Source organism: Manduca sexta, chromosome 5, assembly GCF_014839805.1.
Source record: "Manduca sexta isolate Smith_Timp_Sample1 chromosome 5, JHU_Msex_v1.0, whole genome shotgun sequence".
Lineage (NCBI taxonomy): Eukaryota > Metazoa > Arthropoda > Insecta > Lepidoptera > Sphingidae > Manduca > Manduca sexta.
In genome coordinates this window covers 4,986,605-5,008,057 of record NC_051119.1, presented here as the reverse complement: position 1 = coordinate 5,008,057, position 21,453 = coordinate 4,986,605, and the positions used below count along the sequence as shown (strand labels likewise).

Below are 21,453 nucleotides of genomic sequence, written 5' to 3'. Positions count from 1 at the left end.
AGTGACGTTTTAATTGCCATTTTAGATCAGATTTTGAACAAATAGTTTATAGGGACGTTCGTGTCTATAGAATATGCGTCAATGAAAATAGTTGATTGATTGAAATATCACTTGATTACCACAATGGTTTTGAGAAGCAACAAAACGAAAAGATGCAGATTGATATGAATATTCATAGTTAGGAAAGGACGACATCTAGCGGGCCAGTTGAGTCAATCAATAAAAAGAGAACACTTTATAAAAATAGTTTATTACCACATAATCTTATTTAGAATCTTAATAAAAAATTATAGTATTATCAAGGAGGGCTATTGAGATCATCCCATCCCAACATTATTTTAAAATATCGTAATAGTGTAACTTTATTGATAAATTTAATTAACTTTTAATCATTGCTAATAAGTTTCAAAAATATTATTCCGTACTACAAAAGGAACCCTTACAGGATCACCTTTGTCAGTCTCTCTGTCTGTCAAGAGCCATTTTTTTAAAGAACGCGTGGAGCTAGCAAAGTTGAAATTTATATTAAAAAACTTAGAGACGAGAGATGATTGCCCTTCGACAGTCGATACAATTATCCCGGCCAGTTGGAACCGGATTATACACAGGCTGATCCTGGAACGCGACACACTAACGTGAGCCACTATGGCGGGTTTTAACATCAGCAAACCGACCATTTTAAGCTATGATTAGATTAAATAAGTGTTTTCTTTGAAGATAACTTAAACGTGTATTATTAATATTATGACATATAATAGCGTTAAAATATAAAACACATTCGAATTGACTTTAGTAAGCATTTTAAACAAATAATGAGTATATTGAGTTATAATGCTATCTATAGTGAAGAATGTTTTGTTTTACTTTGAATAAACTTATGTAAATTGTAAAAAAATATAAAAACACTACACTATTTATATTTAAGAGAGTTCATCCTTTATGTCGTATATTACCTATATTGAAATAAAACTATTTTTTTCGGAATTAATCGCGTTTTTGTATTACAATTTTCTCCCGACGTTTCGAAGACTTTGTTGAATGCGAAATAGTTTTATTTCAATGTCTAACATTCGCGTAAACATAAGAAATCATAACGATAACTTACTTTATTATTTCTTGATCATTAATATTATCTTCATTAATATTTATTGCTCATAAATAAGTTTGACTCGTAAGATTTTTACCTTATAGCGACGTAAATATGGATTATAATTAGAACACTTCGAACTGAATAGTTTTACGTAATCTCATTTACAATGACCACATTATCAAAACCTACGGCTTTATGTTACTTATTATCCAATCTTTGTAAGAGTGTACTTTAGTGTACACGCCTGGTATATCTTGCATTCCACACGGCGTCGGTCCGAAAGAGACTATGCCGATGACTTCGTAAGTCTGCCCGTTTTCGAACATGAGGGGACCTCCGGAGTCACCCTTGCAGGAGTCTTTGCCAGCCTCGCCGCCCGCGCACACTTGCTTCTCCCACAACTCGATCTGTCTGTTCTGTACGGCGTACGACGGCTGACATCGCTGCGAATGAATGGATGGATTATTTCATTGTTAGTAACCTTTAAACTGAGGTTTGGGTTGGCTAGAAAATTATCAAGAGTAGACTTGGCTAAGCAATTTTAAGTGTGTAATTAAAGTTTGTAATATATCTACTGATACTTTTATAATCTCTATTGTATTTCGTGGTGTTGGTAGATTTGAACGATAATGTTTTTGAAAATAAGGTATAATTTGTTTAATTTTATTTCTACGTTCTCTTATATGAATCAGTCTATAAAGCGGGAAGGTTTAAATCCGTGGTTTAAGCATTGTAGGTCCGTATAGAAAAGATAAATAGAACAACAAAAATCACCTCGTAACTGATGAACGGCAGCTGGACGTGCAGTTTGACGTTGCTGCTGGGCTGTGAGGTGCTGACAGCTCCCCAACCGGCGGCGTACAGCGTGAAGTTCACCGGCGGAGCCTGCGTCAGGTCCAAGCTTGGCAGGCAGATGGGACGGATGAAATCTGCAAGTGGCAATTTATTAATGAATTAATAATCACGGTAACTGTCTTTATTGTTCGGACAGAAACCAGTTTAATTTGACACGGAGCTGGATTGAAATCTTTTTGCGTAAGCGCAGCTGGAGTCGCGAGAAATAATTAATGTTTAATACGTCTACTGCGAAATGACAACAAAAAGGCCGCGGAATCACACATAGGTGTGAAAATTAACGCTACAGTAATAAGGAAAATAAACGCTATGTTTGTTGTAGCCGATGCGAACAAGTTCTGTTGTGTGTGCTATATGCTTGTAGCGACGGTTCTTAGCGCTCATTTTAACACGTTAAGTGTATAAAAGGGCATTGGAGTTGGGTTGGCTACAACCGCAGTAGACCTTTGGCGTGTCAGCAATGCTACTTTATATCCAGGCATGGAAACGTAACCCACTGCACCTGATGGTATATAACTTCGGTCTAGATAGCAACTCTATGAGAAATGATTACCCTTCGTGAGTCGACAAAATTATGCCGGTATGGTTGTACTCGGACATACACAGACTGGTCCCGGAACGCAACAGATTTACGTAGGCCACTATGGGGGGTATTGCACCCTGCTATTCGGGCAGATATAAATATTCTTCCACCAATTATTCTGCATTGTTTGGTAATCTAATTAAAGTGTTAATAAACAAAACTATACCAGTAAACGGCGCCATCTCCTTCAGCCTGATGAGTCCTATGTCGTTCCTCCTCGTCCTGCTGATGGGGTTGTACTCCGGGTGCGGTATTGTCTTCTCTATGGGCACGATGACCGCTCCCTCTGTGCAGTCCATCCCCCCAGCCTCTACCGTCACGCAGTCCGCGCCGTCGTTTTTCGTATTGTATTCTCCCAGGCGGACGTTTGTTCTGCAACAATTTAGGTATAAAGAAAGATTTAGCATACTGCTCGTGTTCGGTGTATATGGATTCGCGTAGGGCTGCCATCTGTCCGGAATTCCCCGGATTTGTCCTAGTTTGAAGGGCGTCGGGGGGCGGTCCGTCAAGGGCTTTTAAAAAAATTATAACAATGTTATTATTTTATTGAAAAAAATATTTTTTGAGGTGTCTGGAGAAATACCCATATTTCGTCCAAATGTCCGGGATTTTTCCCATGTTTATCCGGCGTCGACAATTTCGGTGATGGCGGCCCTAGGTTTGCGTCAATTGTAAAATGATTAAGATACTTTTTATGACCGTTCTATCTGACGTCAAAGTGTTAGAAAGATCAACAAAACATATCTTACGATAGAACGCAAGTAGAGGTTAAAAAAGTAGAGTTTGAAAAGAAGAAAGCCACTCACGGTGTGCCAATTTGCAAAACGGGTCCCGTGAGGCAGTGTCCGGCTGTCAGCACGTATTTTCCACTGATGAGGACGCCACCACACAACAGCTTAATGGGGCCGGTCTTCACGTACTCGATGATGGTCAACCATGGGTATTGGTCTACGTCTGTCGCATTTCCACCTGAAAAGATTTGGCGTCAATCGCTTAGAACAGGTTATTATGATTGTGTCGATTCTCGAGGGGTAATCATCGTTTGCCATTGATATTCTTATTTGAACATCTCTCCTTTACCACCAAGATTAGTGAAGTCATTTTGACGTGCATATATAAGAAAATACAATACAGCACCTTCCTCAATGAAGAGCAAGGGCACCCTAGGCCACTAGAGGCACGGTCACATTATTAGATAGTCACATATTAGAACATTGTTCCAGAGCAAATTAGAAGTGATACGATACGTTGCCAGCTTAAAAGGGGCAGATTTGTAAGAAGTGACATTTTAGATTGAATTAGAAAGTTTACAATCACTCACCAATGATTTTGTTCCCGACTCTGCTGTCTACACCGCAGCACTTGGACTTGGGATCTGGCGGGAAGGCGGAAACGGAAGCCTTGCAGTCGCCACTGGAAGGGAAGTTTGGCGCTGATCCGCAGCAGACACTGTACTGATCTGCCCCTTGGCATCTGAAAATGTGTGGTCCAATGATTAGGTCGATGGTTTAAATTCTAGTAGGGGAATGGGACAAAAAAGGACATCCGGTTCCAATAAGCCGGCATAATTGTGTCGACTGCCGAGGGGTAATCATCTCTCGTTCATTCGATATTTTATTGGATCCATTTCACTTACCAACAGGTGCAGAGACGTCACTTTAGCGTGCCTGTATAACAAAAAGGACTTGGGTTTCTACCTTGTGACGCCATTTTATTAAATGACAATCGGACTGTAAATCACTCTTTAAACCACACCCTTCATCCTCCAACCCGGCGGGGTGTCACAGTCGAAGCTTTAGTTTGTAAATATCAGCCTGGAGTCGGGAATTTGTGCCCGATATGACGATAGCCCCGCCCCTATCAAATCAAGGGACGGACCAGACAAGCCTCAAAGTTGATGCCCTGGTTGCACCTCTGCCTATCCCATAAGATAAAGGCGTGATGTGTGTTTGTTTATCTTTTGTTGTCGAGTTCGTTAGCGGCAATACTTAACTGCGAGTCGAAAAACAATGCTAGTTTTATGCGAAAGTGGTAACAGACCGCTCATGCTTGTGTTAATTGAAATTTTTCACCAATAAAGGGCTCGTATTGATTCATAAATTATCAGGAACTACAACCGATATGGACCTCGATCGAATGTTGCCTCCACAACGTGCATATACGTGTGACGTTAACCGATCGCGTAAACACGAACGGTCCCAGACGTATCATCACGTCATCTGTGCCAATTGGAATCCTTGACATTAACACACGGGGAAACTGGTTATTATGTGATTTGCATACGAATGTAATTACGGCTTTTATTGGCGATTTAAGATGTTACGGTCACGTTGTTGTTTCTTTTTTTCAATATCATGGGTTTAGGGTGTTGTGTGGTATTTATAGTATATTGTTTTAAGACTGTTACGGTGGCGTAGATGTAATGCGTGCGCGGTGCGAGTCGACTATGACGCTTAGATCCTGGGTTCGAATGCCGGGTCGGGCAAAAAATAATTGTGATTGCGTTTATCTATCTGTATAAATGACTCAGTCGTAGTTCGAGTCAGGGAGTTGGCGATGTGATACCCCCGTTGGTTCTGCGCCTGCTCTCTTTCCGACCATGTCACATTGCCGTCTCCCCGGACTATGAGAGTGTAGGAACAGAGAGTGCACCTGTGTATTGTGCACTATAATATCTGTATTTGTTTAATCATTGCTGTCCGTATAAAAACTAAACCTCACCTAGACTTCTGCACATAGTTATACGTATCGGCGGTAATGGGTGGCTTCAGCAAATTGGCGAGATTAGTGCATTCGTAAATGCTGACGCATTGCCCTGGCTCTCCCTGCGGCGTGATGCAAGGGTTCGGGCAGCACACCTGGAAATTGATAATGCATGTTGAATGTTTTGCTGGAAACACTGTCGCTAGATGTCGCAAGTGAATTCCCTCCAAAACAAAGTAAAGAGGTTCTTAGATAATTGGGCTTTTGAAAAACACAAATCTTGCTACCTAAAAAAGTTTAAATTCCTATTTTGGCAAGAAATCTATACATTTTGTAAAACAAAGTCCTCAAAAGCTGTCTGTATGTGATCGATTTTCTCAAAATCTACTGAACGAATTTTTGTACAGTTTTTACTAATAGTGTAATTCCTGAGGAAGGTTTACGTTAATACTACATTACGGTTTTATGTAAATTAACTGAAATATAACGATTAATGTTGAAGAGCTTGCGTGGTTGTGTTGTGTTATGGTTGAATTACTTTGTGACACACCGATTACCACGCGGGCGAAGCCGCGGGCACAGCAATTATATATTTGTCAATCGAATATATTTCTTCTCCGTAAATAACTCCTTTGTCCAACTAATTTGCCTGCATGGCGTTAAAACCCCCAAATTTGGAGAGAAACCTCTCTATCTGGCAACTGCGGCTCGAAAAGTCACATCCATACTATATTTCCAAGGTTAACAGTACCAGGTTCTACTCCAGTGATGGTGAGTGCAATTTGTTAGGCTGTTTCGACGTTTACTTTTAACATGCAAAACATCTTCACTGACTGGCATTTACAATGATCCAGGGAGAAATAAGTAAATTGTAAACAAAACATTTGATGAGCTCATAGTCAGACGAGCGACTCGCTCGCCTCGTCATTGTTTAAAGAAAGGCTAGCTGTTGTAAACGGGTAAATGCGGGTTCGGTTCTTCCCCGCGTAAGAAAATGACTCAGTCATTATTGCAGTTGGTATAGAAATGGGAGGACTTACTAAGAAATGAGGGTATACTAGCGAAATTTTTATTACGCACGATCGCCTTTAAGTGGCCGGGAAAGGTCATTATTTTACGGAATACAGAATGTTACATAATTAGGATAGAGACAGCATGTTTAGCCGCAGCAGCAGCATACAATTATAGATGAATATATTCTTAAATAATATAAATTTTGTATGTTGTTAATAATCCTATCGCTTGACATTTTCTATAATGGGATTTTAGCGGAGTCCCAAAGGCTCACTTTGAGTATGGCTGGTGCTATAAAAATATACACAATGTGATTTTAAAACTTTGCAAACAATTAATTGCTTATTCTCGTTGCTAACTGATGACTCCAATGTAATCTTCAATCATTTCTAAGATTAATTTAATATAAGAATAATAAGTACGTAGCATTAAATTATAATTGAACAAAATTGGCAAACGAGGGAAAAATACGCGAAATTATTAAATTTATTGAGGAAAATCTTGTAACGTTTGAAGACAGTGGACGTATGATTCCATTTTCACGTGGGTTTTTACTTTTTTATGATTACACATACATACAAAATATGTATACTTAATCCCATGCCTTTTTCTTCCTGTTCAGTAATAGAATACTTTCATATTTCAATATCGATTCAAAAGTATAAGGAACTTGCAATATGTAACTGGACGACTTATTTTGCATCTATATTATACAACTTAGTATATTTAAACATATATAGATTTTTAAGAAAAAAATATATTATTACTATTTTCCTTTTTTCAAATTGCTTTGAATGAGGAAGCGAGCTTGCCGTTTGCCTAATGGTAAGCGATACGACTGCTCATAAACATTAGAATCACCATCCGACACCTTGAATTACAAAGTATTGTTTGGTATTCCACTGCGCTCGTCATCCTGAGACATGAGATATTAAGTCTTATTATGTCCAGTAGTTACACTGTCCTTAGTATCATACGGATTAAAGGAAAACATACTTGAGATCACATTCTTGAAGACTTTATTTACGTAATAAGGATAAATATTTTTAAAAAATACCTGTATGTTAACGTAACATGTGGAAACGGTACGGTGCGATGATTTCGAAAATTATATTACGTCACCTAAGACTTGTTTTGTGTAGTTTTTTTAATGGTAGAGCCTTGCTTAGTTGTTTATGCCGTAAGGATGGAATTAATACTTGGTGTGAATCTTTCCAAAAGTCAACCTAAAGTGACACCTTGTTGCGTCACGTACGATTAAGATGTTCGGGGGGCCAAACAAAGTCAACTTAGCACATTAATTAACTACTGTTTTCTTGTTAGGACGCTAGCGTATACATTTTATACTGAATAACAAGACGACCAGCCGCTCGCCTGGTCAAAAGCGTAATATCTGCCCAGAAAGAATAGCAACATAACTTAAAGTTGGTATACTGCACTTTTACTGTACTCTCCGCCTTAAAATATTGGACTTTAAGCTCAGTGACTACACAGACTATAATTTCTTTGAAAGCCTTAATATAACCTGACAACGAACTGTTGTTTGGCGGCAGAAATAGAGTACCCATCCAGGCGTCCTCTTATAGGTCAATTTTTGTATTTCAATATTAACCAATCACAACGGCCCTATGGCTACGTACTGTGAAGGCTGTCATGCCGTCGGCACTGAGAAACAGACTTGTTATCACAGCTTTGCTCTGTCCTTAGGTAAAAAACGTCTATGAATAAGGGGGTATGTGTTTAGTACTTACCGTTGGTGTGTTGCCCATGAAGCCGCACTGGGACTTCTTCAAATAATCCGTGTCCTGCTGCGTCCTGTCCTTCTTGTACACCAGTTTGAGAAGCTCTTCGCACTCGTATATCGACTTACACGTGCCTTTACCGTTGTTGGGCGTCGTGCATGATTCTGGAAAGTTCCAATAAATATCATGAGCATATAATTTAATAAGCATTCATCAGTCAAGAATTCTCAGTCTTTATTCAATGTTCGAGACGGAATTGCAGTACAGAGAGTTAATGTAACAGGTAATTTAGTAGAATAATTCTGTAGATGTTCTCGTCCACGCTAAGAATGAGTTGGCAAAGGACACTGCTTTACAGAAATCATGTACGTACTGCTTTGCTTGTATTTCGTACATACGTATAGTAAAATTGCTGATGCTTTCAAAATCTCTTTTTCTGCATAGAACATATTTACTCCTTCAACATCAGCTAACAAGAACAGTTTATCTAACAAGAATTGTTTATTTGCGGTGACTTGTCCGCCTTCTTTTAATCTAAATTCCTTTTTAAAAGTTCTCAATTGATAATAATATGAGAATGAGTGGAGATCATTTACCATCAGATGGTCCACGTGGTCGTTTGCTTACATTCTACAAGTAAACAAGGGAATCTAATTATTATTTCAAACAATGATTAGCACACACTTAGTAACTACAAAAATAAAAGAAACAAAACGTATACTGTTAAACTTTTTTGTACGTCGATTAGATTCGTTAATGTCATGAATCTAAACTAATTTTTTTTAATAAGGCTATTGTTTAAATTCGGATATTAAGGTAGTCGGTGTGGACGATTTATCGCCGTTTTCGACGCATGAATCCATTCGCTTTTTCGACCATCGTGATTATGGAGTGATCTACATCCTTAGAATGTCTCAAAGAACGCGACTCGTAAGTAGATGCTTAATTTTGATGTTTGTGATTGATCGAGAGACCAATGCATCAGTCACGTGGTCGTCTCAATCAATCCCATAAGACGACACGGAGTTGTGTTGTTTTTTTTGTCAAATTCTAAGCACACAGAACAAAGTATTTTTAACATGCTTTTCACAAATTAATTAGATTTAGACAGTTTTGTTATTTCTTGGTTTAATAGGAGGAATAATTATATACGACAAAGGTGTTAATACATTACATCGGTTCAGCTTCAGTTTTCATTGTGACATTATTGAGTCTTTAACTCGGTTTCGGTATGATAATCGAGTCGGATTTTCCATATTTTGAATAATCGCAAAATATATTTTGATCCTTTTTAATCGAGTTGGCTCCGAATATTTTGAATTCATATCGAAACATAAAGGCGGCAATTAGGTTATCGCATTTTATTGGCAAATTTAACGGTTAATTTGTTAGATAACATTTATGACTTAACACTTTGACCTCACATTTGATATATTATTAGTAGTATCGTGCTACCATTAACTTGTTTAGAAGTTCGTAAACATATTGTTTCGAAGTTTCCGTATTGGAATTCTTGGGAAATCCAATAATATGAAACTGAACAATATATATTTCAATGATCTAAACTACTTACATATTTCCTCGAAGGTTAGAAATCTATTTACTAAGTTTTTATTTGCAGATATTGTACACGTTCGCTGAGCTGATTTTTACTATTATCAAATATTTACATTATATAAATTATAGCACACAAGGAATTATTAAAATCCGGTAAGTAACAATAAACAGAGAAGAGGCGCAATACCCACATGTAACGTCATCGGGAATTACAAAGCGTGCGAAAGAAAGAGATAAAGCGATAACCCCACAATATGCCCACTTCTGCACATTGCAATATTTGAAATACGAATTACTGGCTGTTTTTAACCAATTTTTGTTTTTTTTTTAATCAGGTTTCGCAGAAAGACATCTTTTTCGTATTATTAATCATAATATATAGAATAATGTAAAAAGATTAAACGTAGGATGAGCCCCTATAACGTCAACGTCAGTTAATGTATTTTGGTCCATTTGCTAGCGTAAAAGAAAACCATAATAAAGTATATAGTGTTAAGAATACGGTCCGGCAGTTTTCCGACGTTTTACTATCTCCGGGCGGCTCAATGTCGGTTCGTGAGGCTGCACGAAGTCAACATTACCGTCCAGCCTCGCCCCCCGTGAAGGCTTGGCGGTAGTAGTGGATAACTTTCTCCGCGACAACAAAAAAAAACTTTGAAGACTATTAATTATACAAGATCTATGGTATATGCTGCTCACTACGTACGGTTACTGAGTACGGGTCACTTCTAATGAGAGAGTTTACGCATTAGTCTACCACGCTGTCCTAGTGTGAATTGTTAGAACTCACGTACCTTGGAAATTCTCATGATTAATTCAGCTATGCATGTTTTCTCAAGATGTTTTCCTCCACCATTAAAGCAAGCGATAATTCACAAAGAATACACACATAACTTTTTAAAAAGACAGAGGAGCGTGCCCTTGGGTTTTGAACCTGCGAACCTTCGTCTCGGCAGTCCATCCGATCCCTAACTTAGTTCTCGCCGCTTCGTGAGACTAGTAAGTGTTTATAATTGTAATTATTTAGGTGTATCAGCATCATATTTATCGTAGGAAAAATATAAATGTTACTATAGTATTGTTAAATACAGCAGTTAATAAAGTAGATATTAGTTTTAATATTTTATAATTTAAATTTAGTGCAGAGTGATCAGAAAAACACTGCGTGCATTGAAGCGAGACGAACACACAAAAACACAATAGCCGGCAAACAACTTGAGAACATTACCGCGCAGTGGAGGATATTGTTCTGTACCTTAGTAAAGCTACCAATAAAAAGGAGGCTCACATATATGTAGCTACAATACATAAGTGTAGCTAAACTAACATATAAAAGAAACGTCGGGGAGAAAATGAAACACTAATTACCGCGATAGAATCCGAAAATTAGTTTAATTTCAATATATAAAAGAAGTTGTTTGCCGGCTATTATGAAGTAGACAGAACACCGATTTAAGCCAAGCACACCACAATAACTACCTCCAGTGCCGAAGGACCTTACTTTCGGCTCCACCTCCCCTGGATAACGTATCGCGTCGTCCGCCGGCGATGCACCTAAGGAATTGTTGTTTTTTAATACAAATTATCGATTTGATTCCTTCCAAACCGAATTTCGACTACGGCGGTTAATCTCAGCGGAGATCAGCCACGCAGGGGAATATTATAGTGCACAAGTGTGTGCAATACACAGGCACTTTCTGTTTCTTGACTCTCATAGTCCGGTGAGATGACAATCCGACATGACCGGAGAGAGATTAAGCGCAAGATAAATGATTGACGAGACGAACATACAGGTGGACTGATGATGAGGATCAGGACAATACAAATGAATGACGAGACGAACAAACAGCTGGCCTAATGATGAGACCGCCCGTAAACAGCAGCAATAGAACGAAGTACACTCCACCGCGCTCTGCACTTTGATATTCAAGCTGTCTCGTAATGCTCAGTGAACACGGGGCTACAATGTCCAAACTGGAATATTTATTTATTTATACACTTTTATACAGATAAGTATATAGGCGGACTTAATGCCAGAGGCAGCAATACATTGCTCTGTAGGGCGATAAAAATAGAAATTGCAGTGTTATCTATCCAGACGGGTGCTTGCATACGAGAAACCAGTCACCAGTATATATCAAGCGAATACGGCGTATATATATCGGCTAGGTTTTATTCCGAAATAGTGCGCAATGGAACGGTTTTTGGAAGAGTTTTCACGCGAGTAAATCCGCGAGTGTCGTCTGTCTATACTTATTGGTATAAAAAGCTGAAGAGTTTGTTAGTTTGAACACGCTAATCAGGAACTAAACGGATATTGATTTTTTATTAACACTGATAGGAAGCTACATTACTCTTGAATATTATAGGTTGTTTGTCCTGAAAAAAAAATACGCGGCGAAGCTGCAGGTAAAAGCTAGTTTACTATATTTGTGGTTCATACAAGGCAATCGTTTCCTGAAATAAATTAATACTTATTCTCGGAAGGTGGACTTGTTCAATAAATGTACCGTTTATTGCTTTCCTAGTTCGAGTAACATGTAAAGTTTTATTTTGATTAAGATATGTATGTGTTTTCATTTAATAATGCAATTCTTAATATGACCCTGTATGCCAATTGTAGCCTTTTGTTTGTTGCATGGGTCAAGTGAGCTGCGGTATTTTCACTATCTTAAACTATTAAATTGGTAGTTACAGATATGTTAGTGTTTTCCCAAGTCGTTTACAATAATACTTGGGTAGTCAAGAAGATAATAAAACTATTAAATATTATTAATTCCAGTGTGCGCAACAAAGGTTATCCGTTTGGAAGTTTCAATTATTAAATGCTTTAATGAAAGATTTTTTATGTCAATACAGGCTTTATTAATAGTGATAAATCATAGACAAATGTATAGCCTGACTGGGACAATAAAAACTTTCACATATTGTGGTAAAATATGGAAGTAAAATGTTACGACAACGTTTAGTATAAAACTTAGAAGCAAAAGTGATGCTCTAAAGCAAGTTTTTTACTTTTCTGGACAGACTATTGAAACGATTGACGAATTCAAAATAAAAGGCGTGCATAGTGCGCAAATGCTAACGTTTTGCATCGATAAAATATGTGAAAAATTCACTGAATCCATAACAGATTTTTTATTTGCCAGTTTAGCAATCATACATAATATAATGAATAATGTATATTTTCATACAAATACAGGTTCTTTCAATACGGCCTTTTAATGGCCGGCATTTTTTTGCGAACTCTACCGGTTATGCACAAACACGTTTCATGATGGTATTTGTAAAAATTGTTAATGGATTTGATGAAATAACGGTTATCATAATATATATATTTTTATTGTATGCATACAATCCCTTCCTTCATGCTGTGGTTATAAAGTCCAAATTTGAGTAAAGGTACCTGGTAATTGGATGGGGTAGTGACGTAACTATATGACTAAGGGCCTCAGGCGGGACAAAAAAATTTCCCATTTCCACTCTTTAGTATATAAGATGCTTTGTTAGTTTTCACAAGGTGGTGAACTAAAAAAGGTCACTTGTCGTGGTCCCGGAAGAACCCTGGCCACTAGGGCTTGGTGGGCTGGACTGCTTAGCTCTACGTTAGCTACCTCTCTGGGAAGGCAAGACATACAGATCATCAGCCATATGAAGTCCATTGCTGAACATAGGTCTCGCCCAAAGATTTCCAAACGGACCAGTCAAAAGCATCCTTCATCCAGCATGTTCCTGCTACCCTTATTATGGCCTCTATCTACCTTGCAAATGGAGGTCGACAGCAAAAATTCATGAATACGGATCAATGTCTACAGTTAACACATTAAATATTATATTGTTAAATATTTCTTTCAAAATTATTTTATGTAGGACAAATTATTAAAGAAGAAAAGTTTAACCAGAGCATATAAGTAAGGGGTACATCTTAATCATATTGTATAATTATTTAAGGTTAAAGTTTGAGGATCATTAGCGAGGATTTCTTTTAAATTAATATAAATTAAAAATTTAACAGTACTAGTGGAGATCTAATGGTCGAAAATCCATCGAATAATATACTTGTAACAATTATTAAATATAAATTTTATTTTTCTGCACCTCATCTATTTATGAACTTTAATCATCATCTCACACTTGTAAGAGTATACATATGTAAATGCATGGTAAGGTGTAGTGCTTTATTTAATTAATTTAATGTATTGCTTAAACATATTACATAAAATCATCAGCTTTCTGCCCTTCTCCATACAAAACCTTGCTGTGCCGAAATTCATATGCCTCCACCCGTGGAATGTTCTTAAAAAGGGGGTATCGACTAAGTATCTCTTGTAAGTATTAATTTATTAATTAATAACAAATTAAACAGAATAAATCAATAATATGAAATAACATTTTTCTAGTAACAAACAAACCCTAAATATAAATGTTGCAGATGTATAAAAAAAAAATGCTTTATTCATCACGTAGGCGAACATAGTCCGCCTTATTACAAAACGAAGACTAACTATAGTACCGGGTTTAGTACCAGGTTTAAACTATGGACTAAGAAAAATGGTATTACAAAACCGAGTTTATCGCTAGTCCGAGGACTATCTGTGGTACTAAAGTTAAACCGCCGTGACCCCTAGTTTAACTCCAGTACTAACCTCGAAACATCAAATTTCAAAGTTGATAATTGTGTTTAGAGAACCAAATATAAACTAAAATAGAAAAAATGGAAATAAATTTGATTGATTTAATGGATTTAGAAGATTTAAAAATGTTAGGAACAAATCTGCGGTTCAATAGACCCCGTAGTTTTCGTTAGTTAATAAGTCGTTTAGTCTTACAAATATAGGTACATTTTACATAAGTCATGGTAACTAAATATTCATTACAAAAACAGCAAAATTTACTCACTTACTTATTTGTTATTTTTTTTTCATTCTTTACATCTTAACATATTGGCACTCGTCTTGGTTGATTTATTATCTAATATGTAAACCGACTTGGAAATAAGTTAACGTAGTATTTCTTGGATTAAGAAGGAAATTTGTACTAATTGAATAACATTTTAATTTATTACACTGCTCATAACCAAGATGATTGCTTTTAACTAACCTTTTCTTCAAAAGTCCAATATTCGCCTCGTTTGTTTTGATTTATTGCTCCATTTTTAATTGGTATAACTAAAATATACGTAACGTAAGTGATTCCACAACAAAAACAATTATATTTGTGATGCTGTTGCCGTGCCTAAATTGTTTTAAAAGAACAACGTTCCTTTATGTTACTTGAAGTGTTATTAATCAAAATCATAAATAAACCGAAATGTAAACATTTTGATAATGTTCAAATATGCGCGCCGCACACTTCATTCCATTGTACGCTAGCTTAACAAGTCAACAGTGAATTAAAACAAAACCAAGCCATTTTAAATTTTTCAGCTTTAAGATATATTTAAATAGCAAAATAGTATATATTTAGCATCATCATCATTATCCAAATCACATTTTATTAAACATTTTGCCCTTCGTTTTATACATATTTGTGTTAAAAGGAACGGTGCGTCAAATGCGGAGTGAATGAATCAATGAATTACGGTAATTTTTGCTTATACTCTGTGGATACGAATTAAATCAGGGACTATCTTCGGTACTAGATAATCCTCGGTTGGTCTTGGATTTGTAATAAGAATGAATTTTAGTCCGAGTACTAACTTTAATACCGTAACAAACCTAGACTTTTTAGTCTTGGTTTAAACCCAGTACTAACCTATCTTTTTGTAATAAGGCGGAGTTGCACTTATGACAAGTCAAGGTACATGAGAATATTTAATTATCACTTAATTAAATTAGCTTATATAAACAAAGACAATTTATATTAAAAATAAAAGAAATGAAAAATATACTTAGTAAACAAAGAAGCCAGCTCGGGCTGGCAGGGAAGAAGAAATAAAATGATGTATATATGTATTTTTAAATAAGCAATAAGGGAGAAACGCGTCGCGATCCTCACCGGTGAGGACAATAAAAGCCCTAACCTAGCTAACCCACCAGCCTTTCACTAACTACCTAAGCGATGACTACCCGAAGAAGAAAGGCAGAAAGAAACTCCGGGCTTTATTTTTTGTCATCAATTGTCCATTCTTTTATAATATTGTTATTAAATATATTTTTTTTGAATAAGTCTTTTCTATCACATGTATATATCAGATGTATAATTAGTATATTCGTTCTAATTAAAATAAAGAAATAAGCGACTTCCAGTATAAAACTAATAAAGGTAAAAAGTTTAATTTAAATATATTTGTAAACAAAATGCAAGAGCTTTCGCTTCCTAATGCGATGCAAATAGACTAAACAAATATGTTTATAGCTAGAAACTGCAGGTTAGACTGGTCTGACCAGGGCGCTTGAGGAAATGTGTTTCTATGCAACGGAATACACATGAAATGAATTGCATTAGCAGTTTACATTTAAACATACACATATATAACGCCTTTATCCCAGAAGTGTGTATATCAGTGTGTGTAAGAACAGTCTTTCATGGGGAAAATCCTCTTGGATCTTCGTCGTGAATATGCAAGATAGACACGTCGTAATAAGGGTCATGTCGGATTTTTACCGAATACTACTACAGTTATTTCTTACAGAATATATCCAAATAATGACTATTATTTATTCTAAACATTACAAACTATATTTTTTTTTTACAATACAAATAGTACAAAACCGTAGATATATTATCTTCCCATTATTAATATAAAATAAGTGTATGCGCCTTGGAGTTCATTTGAACAAAATGTTCTATATTACGTCTTAAATAAAATATTGATGCATAATTTGGTTTTTGCACATTCATTTAGTTGTGAAACTGATCAGGCTATGTTTATTTGATAGGTCTTTCTGTTACCCCATTTCAAAAGTGGCTTACCTACCCCCTCATCAGCTGTATCATTGGTACAGGGCCCAAGAGGTTAGGAGCCTCTCATGGCCCACATTTTCATTAAACTAAGCGCCTAAAGTTCGCACTGCCCCGTAGGACCTCTAACACATTTTGATATAGCGTTCTTCAAGCATGTTTTAGATCTACATTTGCTCGCTTGCATGACGTCAATTCTATAACGGGAAATAAGTTAGTCACTCTAATTTAAGTTATTTTAGTTAATTTTCATATTAATAATTAGTTTCATGTTATTGTGTCTACATTATCATTATTGAGTCGTTTTGTCAGAATATATTTATATTAGGTATGATTAATATTGATTTGATTTACTGGCAAGCAAATTGCACATAACGGTAAATGTTCAGGCTTAATGTAATTTGGAATATTAAACTATTTTGCATCTTCCGATGGCGGTCGACTGTCGATATTCGTCAGGATTATCACCGTAAAAACTAAGCTAGATTCTTAGTGCATGCACATCTGAGAAGTTCTCTATAGGAATTTCGAAAGTGTGTGAAGTCTACCAATCCGCACTAGGCCAGCGTGGTGGACTAAGACCTAATCCCTCTCAGTAGTAGAGGAGGCCTGTGCTCAGCAGTGGGCAAGTATATAACACAGGGCTGATATTATTATTAGTGTATTGCTAAAAGTGTTACATCTAATAGGCGATTTGAAATTAGAATTTGTTCTGCTCCTTTTTTTATACGGGGCATGGCGAATTGATCCCTCTGCACCTGATGGTAAGTAGAATGTCGACTGACGAGAGATGTTGATCCTTCGACAGTCAACACAATCATGCCGGCCTGTTGGAACCGGATATACACAGGCGACACGGAATCAGAACGACTTACGTGGGCAACTTTTGTAGCTTACTGTACGAAATGAAATGGTTTTTAAGAAATGTTAAGATATTTTTCTGTCTCATTTGTTTTTCTGTTTAGTCTTTGGAAATACATTCATATCTATACAAATATCGAAGAAATGTAATACGGGAGGCTTTATTAGAGCAAAAGAAGCCAAAACAACAGTTTTAAGGATTTTTGACAGCCTGTCTGTATGTTTGTACAAGTATCATGCAAAAACTACTGCATGGAATTAAATGCAGTTTTCACCGATGTATTGCTAGATGTCTAACTACAAATATAGGCTCTGTTTTATCCCGAGAATATATAAAGCGGGACTTTTAGCCCGGAATAACTTAAGTACGCGGGCGGAGCTCGCAGACTCGTATTATGTATTATATTCTGGGAAGATAGTAATATGAATTTTACTGTGTATAAACATAGCAAGCAGATGTTTGGCGTGCAACGGCTTTAAAATATACACCAACGTGCGTTGTACGTGGTCGAGCACGCACGCGAATATTTGAATTTATTTATATCTTGGTTTATAGCTTTTGAGCCTTTTTTTGTGCAGTAATTAAATAGTCGAGTTGCTCGAGTCTCGCGTTTGTTTTGTTTTTAATATTTGTAAATGGTTGGTTAGTAAGATTTGCAAAAAATTGACAGTTTTAACAATGTTTTTCTCTGTGGCTATACTAAGTGGTAATGTTGCTTCCTCGTGATATATAGCATGACCAGGAAAATGAAAACTTGCATTGTGTGCGTCACGTTTGCGTTTTAAAGTTAACGTTGTCGGTACAAGAAATTAGTTCCATGTTTAACCAAAACATGGTGAGGAATTTTATCTTTCTGGTCAAGGTGAACCAACTTGACCAGAAAGGTAAAATTCCTCTTACCGCTAAACTAACTCACCTCTCCTTTACCAGGGACTGACAAAAATCTCGAAGACGATTTTGCAAAATAGTTTGAACTTTAAGTATTTGGGAGGTATTTTCAAAATATTTTCCAAGGCGAATATTATTTTACTCGTATTTTGTCCCGGTTTTATTTTCACTCAAAATGCTTTGCTAACAGGAAACACTTCACTTAACCATCAGATGCAGTAGGGTCACTTTTTCGTCCCAATATAAAAAAAACGCTATTCGTGTTTCAACAGATGATCAATTCAGTTTATAAGAATGAAACGTGTTAAAAATACTTTAGTTCAATGATGAGACATCCTTAATCATAACTCTTCTTAATATGGGCTAACCAGGTAAGTATGAAAAAGTTATGCCAGAATTAGCCTCTAATCTTCTTAATTTGTACATACAAGAAAATTAAAAAAAACTCCAAAACCACGATGTAATCTAGACCAATTGTTAATCCCTGATCGCACAATGCCGATCTAAACCATCTCAATAAGCCACAAAACGAAATGTCGATACCAATTTTAGAAATCGGTCAGAGCACTCGACAATGTACTTTAATTGCATTTTGAAGGACTTTCGTGATTTTCGTTGTATTCAAAATTTTCAAGTATTAACAATGACTTGCACGCTTGAATGTTCGAAAGGGTACATAAGGATGCGAAAAGTACATCCTTTTAGGCTGGATTTAATCCTATAATTAAGATAGTAAATTGGAAATATCTTGTGCAAAAAGTGTTAGACGTCAAAATCTTAATGCTTCAAAATAACGATATTTGATAAATAATTAATTAACCCCTGTTAATGTTGTAATACACGAGTATCGGCATTTCAAAAATCTTTTTTGATTCATGTTAATAGTAGTAGTAGTAGTAATAGAGGACCTCGTACGTTTGACTCATCAAATCGCAAGCCTTTATTTTCCATTATTATTTTGGCATTTATTGAGGAAAATATTTCTAAATCGTGGTAAATTTATTATTAGAACGATGTTTCTTCCTGACTGTTCCAGAAGTAATGTGTTCGTACGTTACTTTGGCACGATCTGTAGTATAAATGGTTTTATGGATTTCGACATGCGCTGTGTGGGTTCCGTTTTAATTTTGTTAGTGGTTATGTCTATAACCAAAGTGGTCTTAATGTTGATGCAATGGTACATTAACACTTGTTTTCATTTGTTGGTTAACTATATTCTCTTCAGTTAGGCTATAACTTTGGGTTAAAAAAAGCCCTCTTAATGCTCGTCCATATTTCTTATTCGTAAAGGTTCATTAATGTAGAATTGTAACACTTTCATTTGGTTACGTTTGTATAAAATGCACGGCTATACAATATTTTTTTTTTTATAATGTATAAGTACTGAGGAAAAAATGTAAAAATTGCTTGACTGTTTAACATTGCAGCGCTAACATATTACTTAAGTATGCAAGTCGAGCTTCGAGTTGATGGCGTCGACATCTAAATAAAACAACGTAGACTAGAGAAAATTATTTTCATCTACTAAGATGAAGATATTGTTAATTCCAAAAGACGAGAAAACATATATAGAACACAAATTTTAAAATAGTACAATACAATAGTAATTAGCGAAAAACTTAAAACAAATTTAGAGAAAACGATGAAATACTCACGTCCACTAACAAAGCAGAAATACGAAGCTAATAACAACACGTAAACTAAATTTGCCATTTTTTTTCGTATTCACATTTACATTTAATCACAATACGTGTTACCTCAGCGTCGGTTCGACGCGCACTGAACCTGCCAGTGGCCACGGTCTACCGGCTCGCTGGTCACTCTTATGGACAAGGTTCGTAGTTTGCAGATAGGACGTGTCGATGCAAATTTATACCTACGTGTTTACGGCATTTAAGATGACGTATCGTCTCAGAGTTTTTATCTGAAATTAAATATACCTATTATCAGTACTTTGTATAGTTTCTCCCTCTCTTGAAACTTTTCCGTGCCCGACACGGTCCACAATTATGTCACGCGTATTAAAATGTAACATCTTATGTATAAAATGATTGTGGAGTGCAATAATCTTTGAATTTGAAATTAAATTTATGAATGAATATATTTCAACCTGTAAAATGTTATACATTATTTAGATTCCGACAATATTAACTCTACCGCCAGTTCAGAAACCAGTTCTCATAAGAAAAGAACGGGCGAGAATCTCCGGTGTTGCTTTAATTAAAATTTATAAATGCGAAAGTTCGTGTTTTGATGTTTGTTAGAAATGATCAAATATACAAAATTCTGAATTAAAATAAATAATTATTTTTATCACAGACAAGTGGGCAATCAATAGCAAAATTCGTATAAAGTTATAAGATGATTCGACTATAAGCACTATATGCAGATGTTAGGGCCTGAGATGTGTTCTGTTAGTGCAGATTAAGTAAATGCTGTCCAAAGTTCAAGATTCCTCCATGAAATCTGGTAACTTGTTTTGGTTTTTTCTAGTCACACCATCTCGGTACATCGCAAAGCCCTCGAGCTGTATCAGGAATTCATACAACAGAAATCCTGGAACAAAGTGCATTCAAACTTATGGACTTCACAGCTACATCGACAATATTAATTATTTAATACATTTAATTGCCGCGTCTATTTATTATTCTATACAAACACCAGAATCTTTGTAGACACGATACAGTGAGACTCCGCCACGTGATTTACAACTTTAATGTAAACTGATACAGTCCATAATTTTAATTCGCAAGTATCAAACCGGTGTGACTTCAATATCTTCTGGGAATTGCCCATACGTTGATAGTCGCTTAGTTTTGTTTACAATGCGTTCGTCATTCATTTAGATATTTGGCGAGTGGCGATACTATAGCTTGTATAGTTGGATCAAATGTTTGCTGTTAGTCTTATCTACGTAGTAATAAAGCTGATATTGGATATGTTTGACCAAATTGATTTTTAACAATTATTGTTTCGTGAATGGCATGCTATTGAATATATTTTTTAGGCTGGATAGTTCAAACTGTAATCTATTCTTCGATTACTAGAATTTCATTAATTTGGACTTTGTTTCTTAAAATGGCATCAATTAAGATAACACACAAACAATATTCTCGGAAGAATGAATCAGAATGTATACAAATGTCTACTAACATTTCGATTGCAATGTGGTAGGTTTCATTTGTATCTTTGACTGCACAAACTAACATTCTTAAAATATGCTCTACTTTGCAAGCACGATAAGCCGTTGGTCCTG

At 36.0% G+C, this 21,453-nt stretch overlaps 2 protein-coding genes across 4 annotated transcripts in view; one reads left to right on the top strand and one right to left on the bottom strand.

The window, feature by feature from the left end:
* The window catches only part of LOC115449904, a 149,700-nt gene that overhangs the window by 80,797 nt on the left and 47,450 nt on the right, over positions 1-21,453 (top strand). The gene's annotated exons all lie outside the window — the stretch shown is intronic.
* LOC115449911 (phenoloxidase-activating enzyme) lies at positions 234-20,047 on the bottom strand. Of its 2 annotated transcripts, XM_030177804.2 has the most exons (9): positions 19,853-19,985; positions 11,024-11,098; positions 7,997-8,151; positions 5,250-5,386; positions 3,850-4,001; positions 3,335-3,497; positions 2,695-2,900; positions 1,865-2,019; positions 234-1,533 (listed from the first exon to the last, which is right to left on the bottom strand). In XM_030177804.2, the coding sequence occupies exons 1-9, from the start codon at positions 19,908-19,910 to the stop codon at positions 1,276-1,278; spliced, it is 1,359 nt and encodes a 452-aa protein (XP_030033664.1). In that variant the 5' UTR covers positions 19,911-19,985; the 3' UTR covers positions 234-1,275. The 2 variants fall into 2 exon arrangements, with proteins under 2 accessions (XP_030033664.1, XP_030033665.1); XM_030177805.2 differs by lacking the exon at positions 11,024-11,098 and having other exon boundaries at positions 19,853-20,047.

What these genes read in the sequence shown, in the direction of transcription:
- LOC115449911 (XM_030177804.2), bottom strand. Translation starts at nt 19,910, where the DNA reads ATGGCAAATTTAGTTTACGTGTTGTTATTAGCTTCGTATTTCTGCTTT. An exon ending in AAGGTCCTTCGGCACTGGAG is followed by an intron (nt 8,152 to 11,023) that starts GTAGTTATTGTG and finishes GGAACTTTCCAG; the next exon opens with AATCATGCACGACGCCCAAC. An exon ending in GGAGATGGCGCCGTTTACTG is followed by an intron (nt 2,020 to 2,694) that starts GTATAGTTTTGT and finishes TGCCACTTGCAG; the next exon opens with ATTTCATCCGTCCCATCTGC.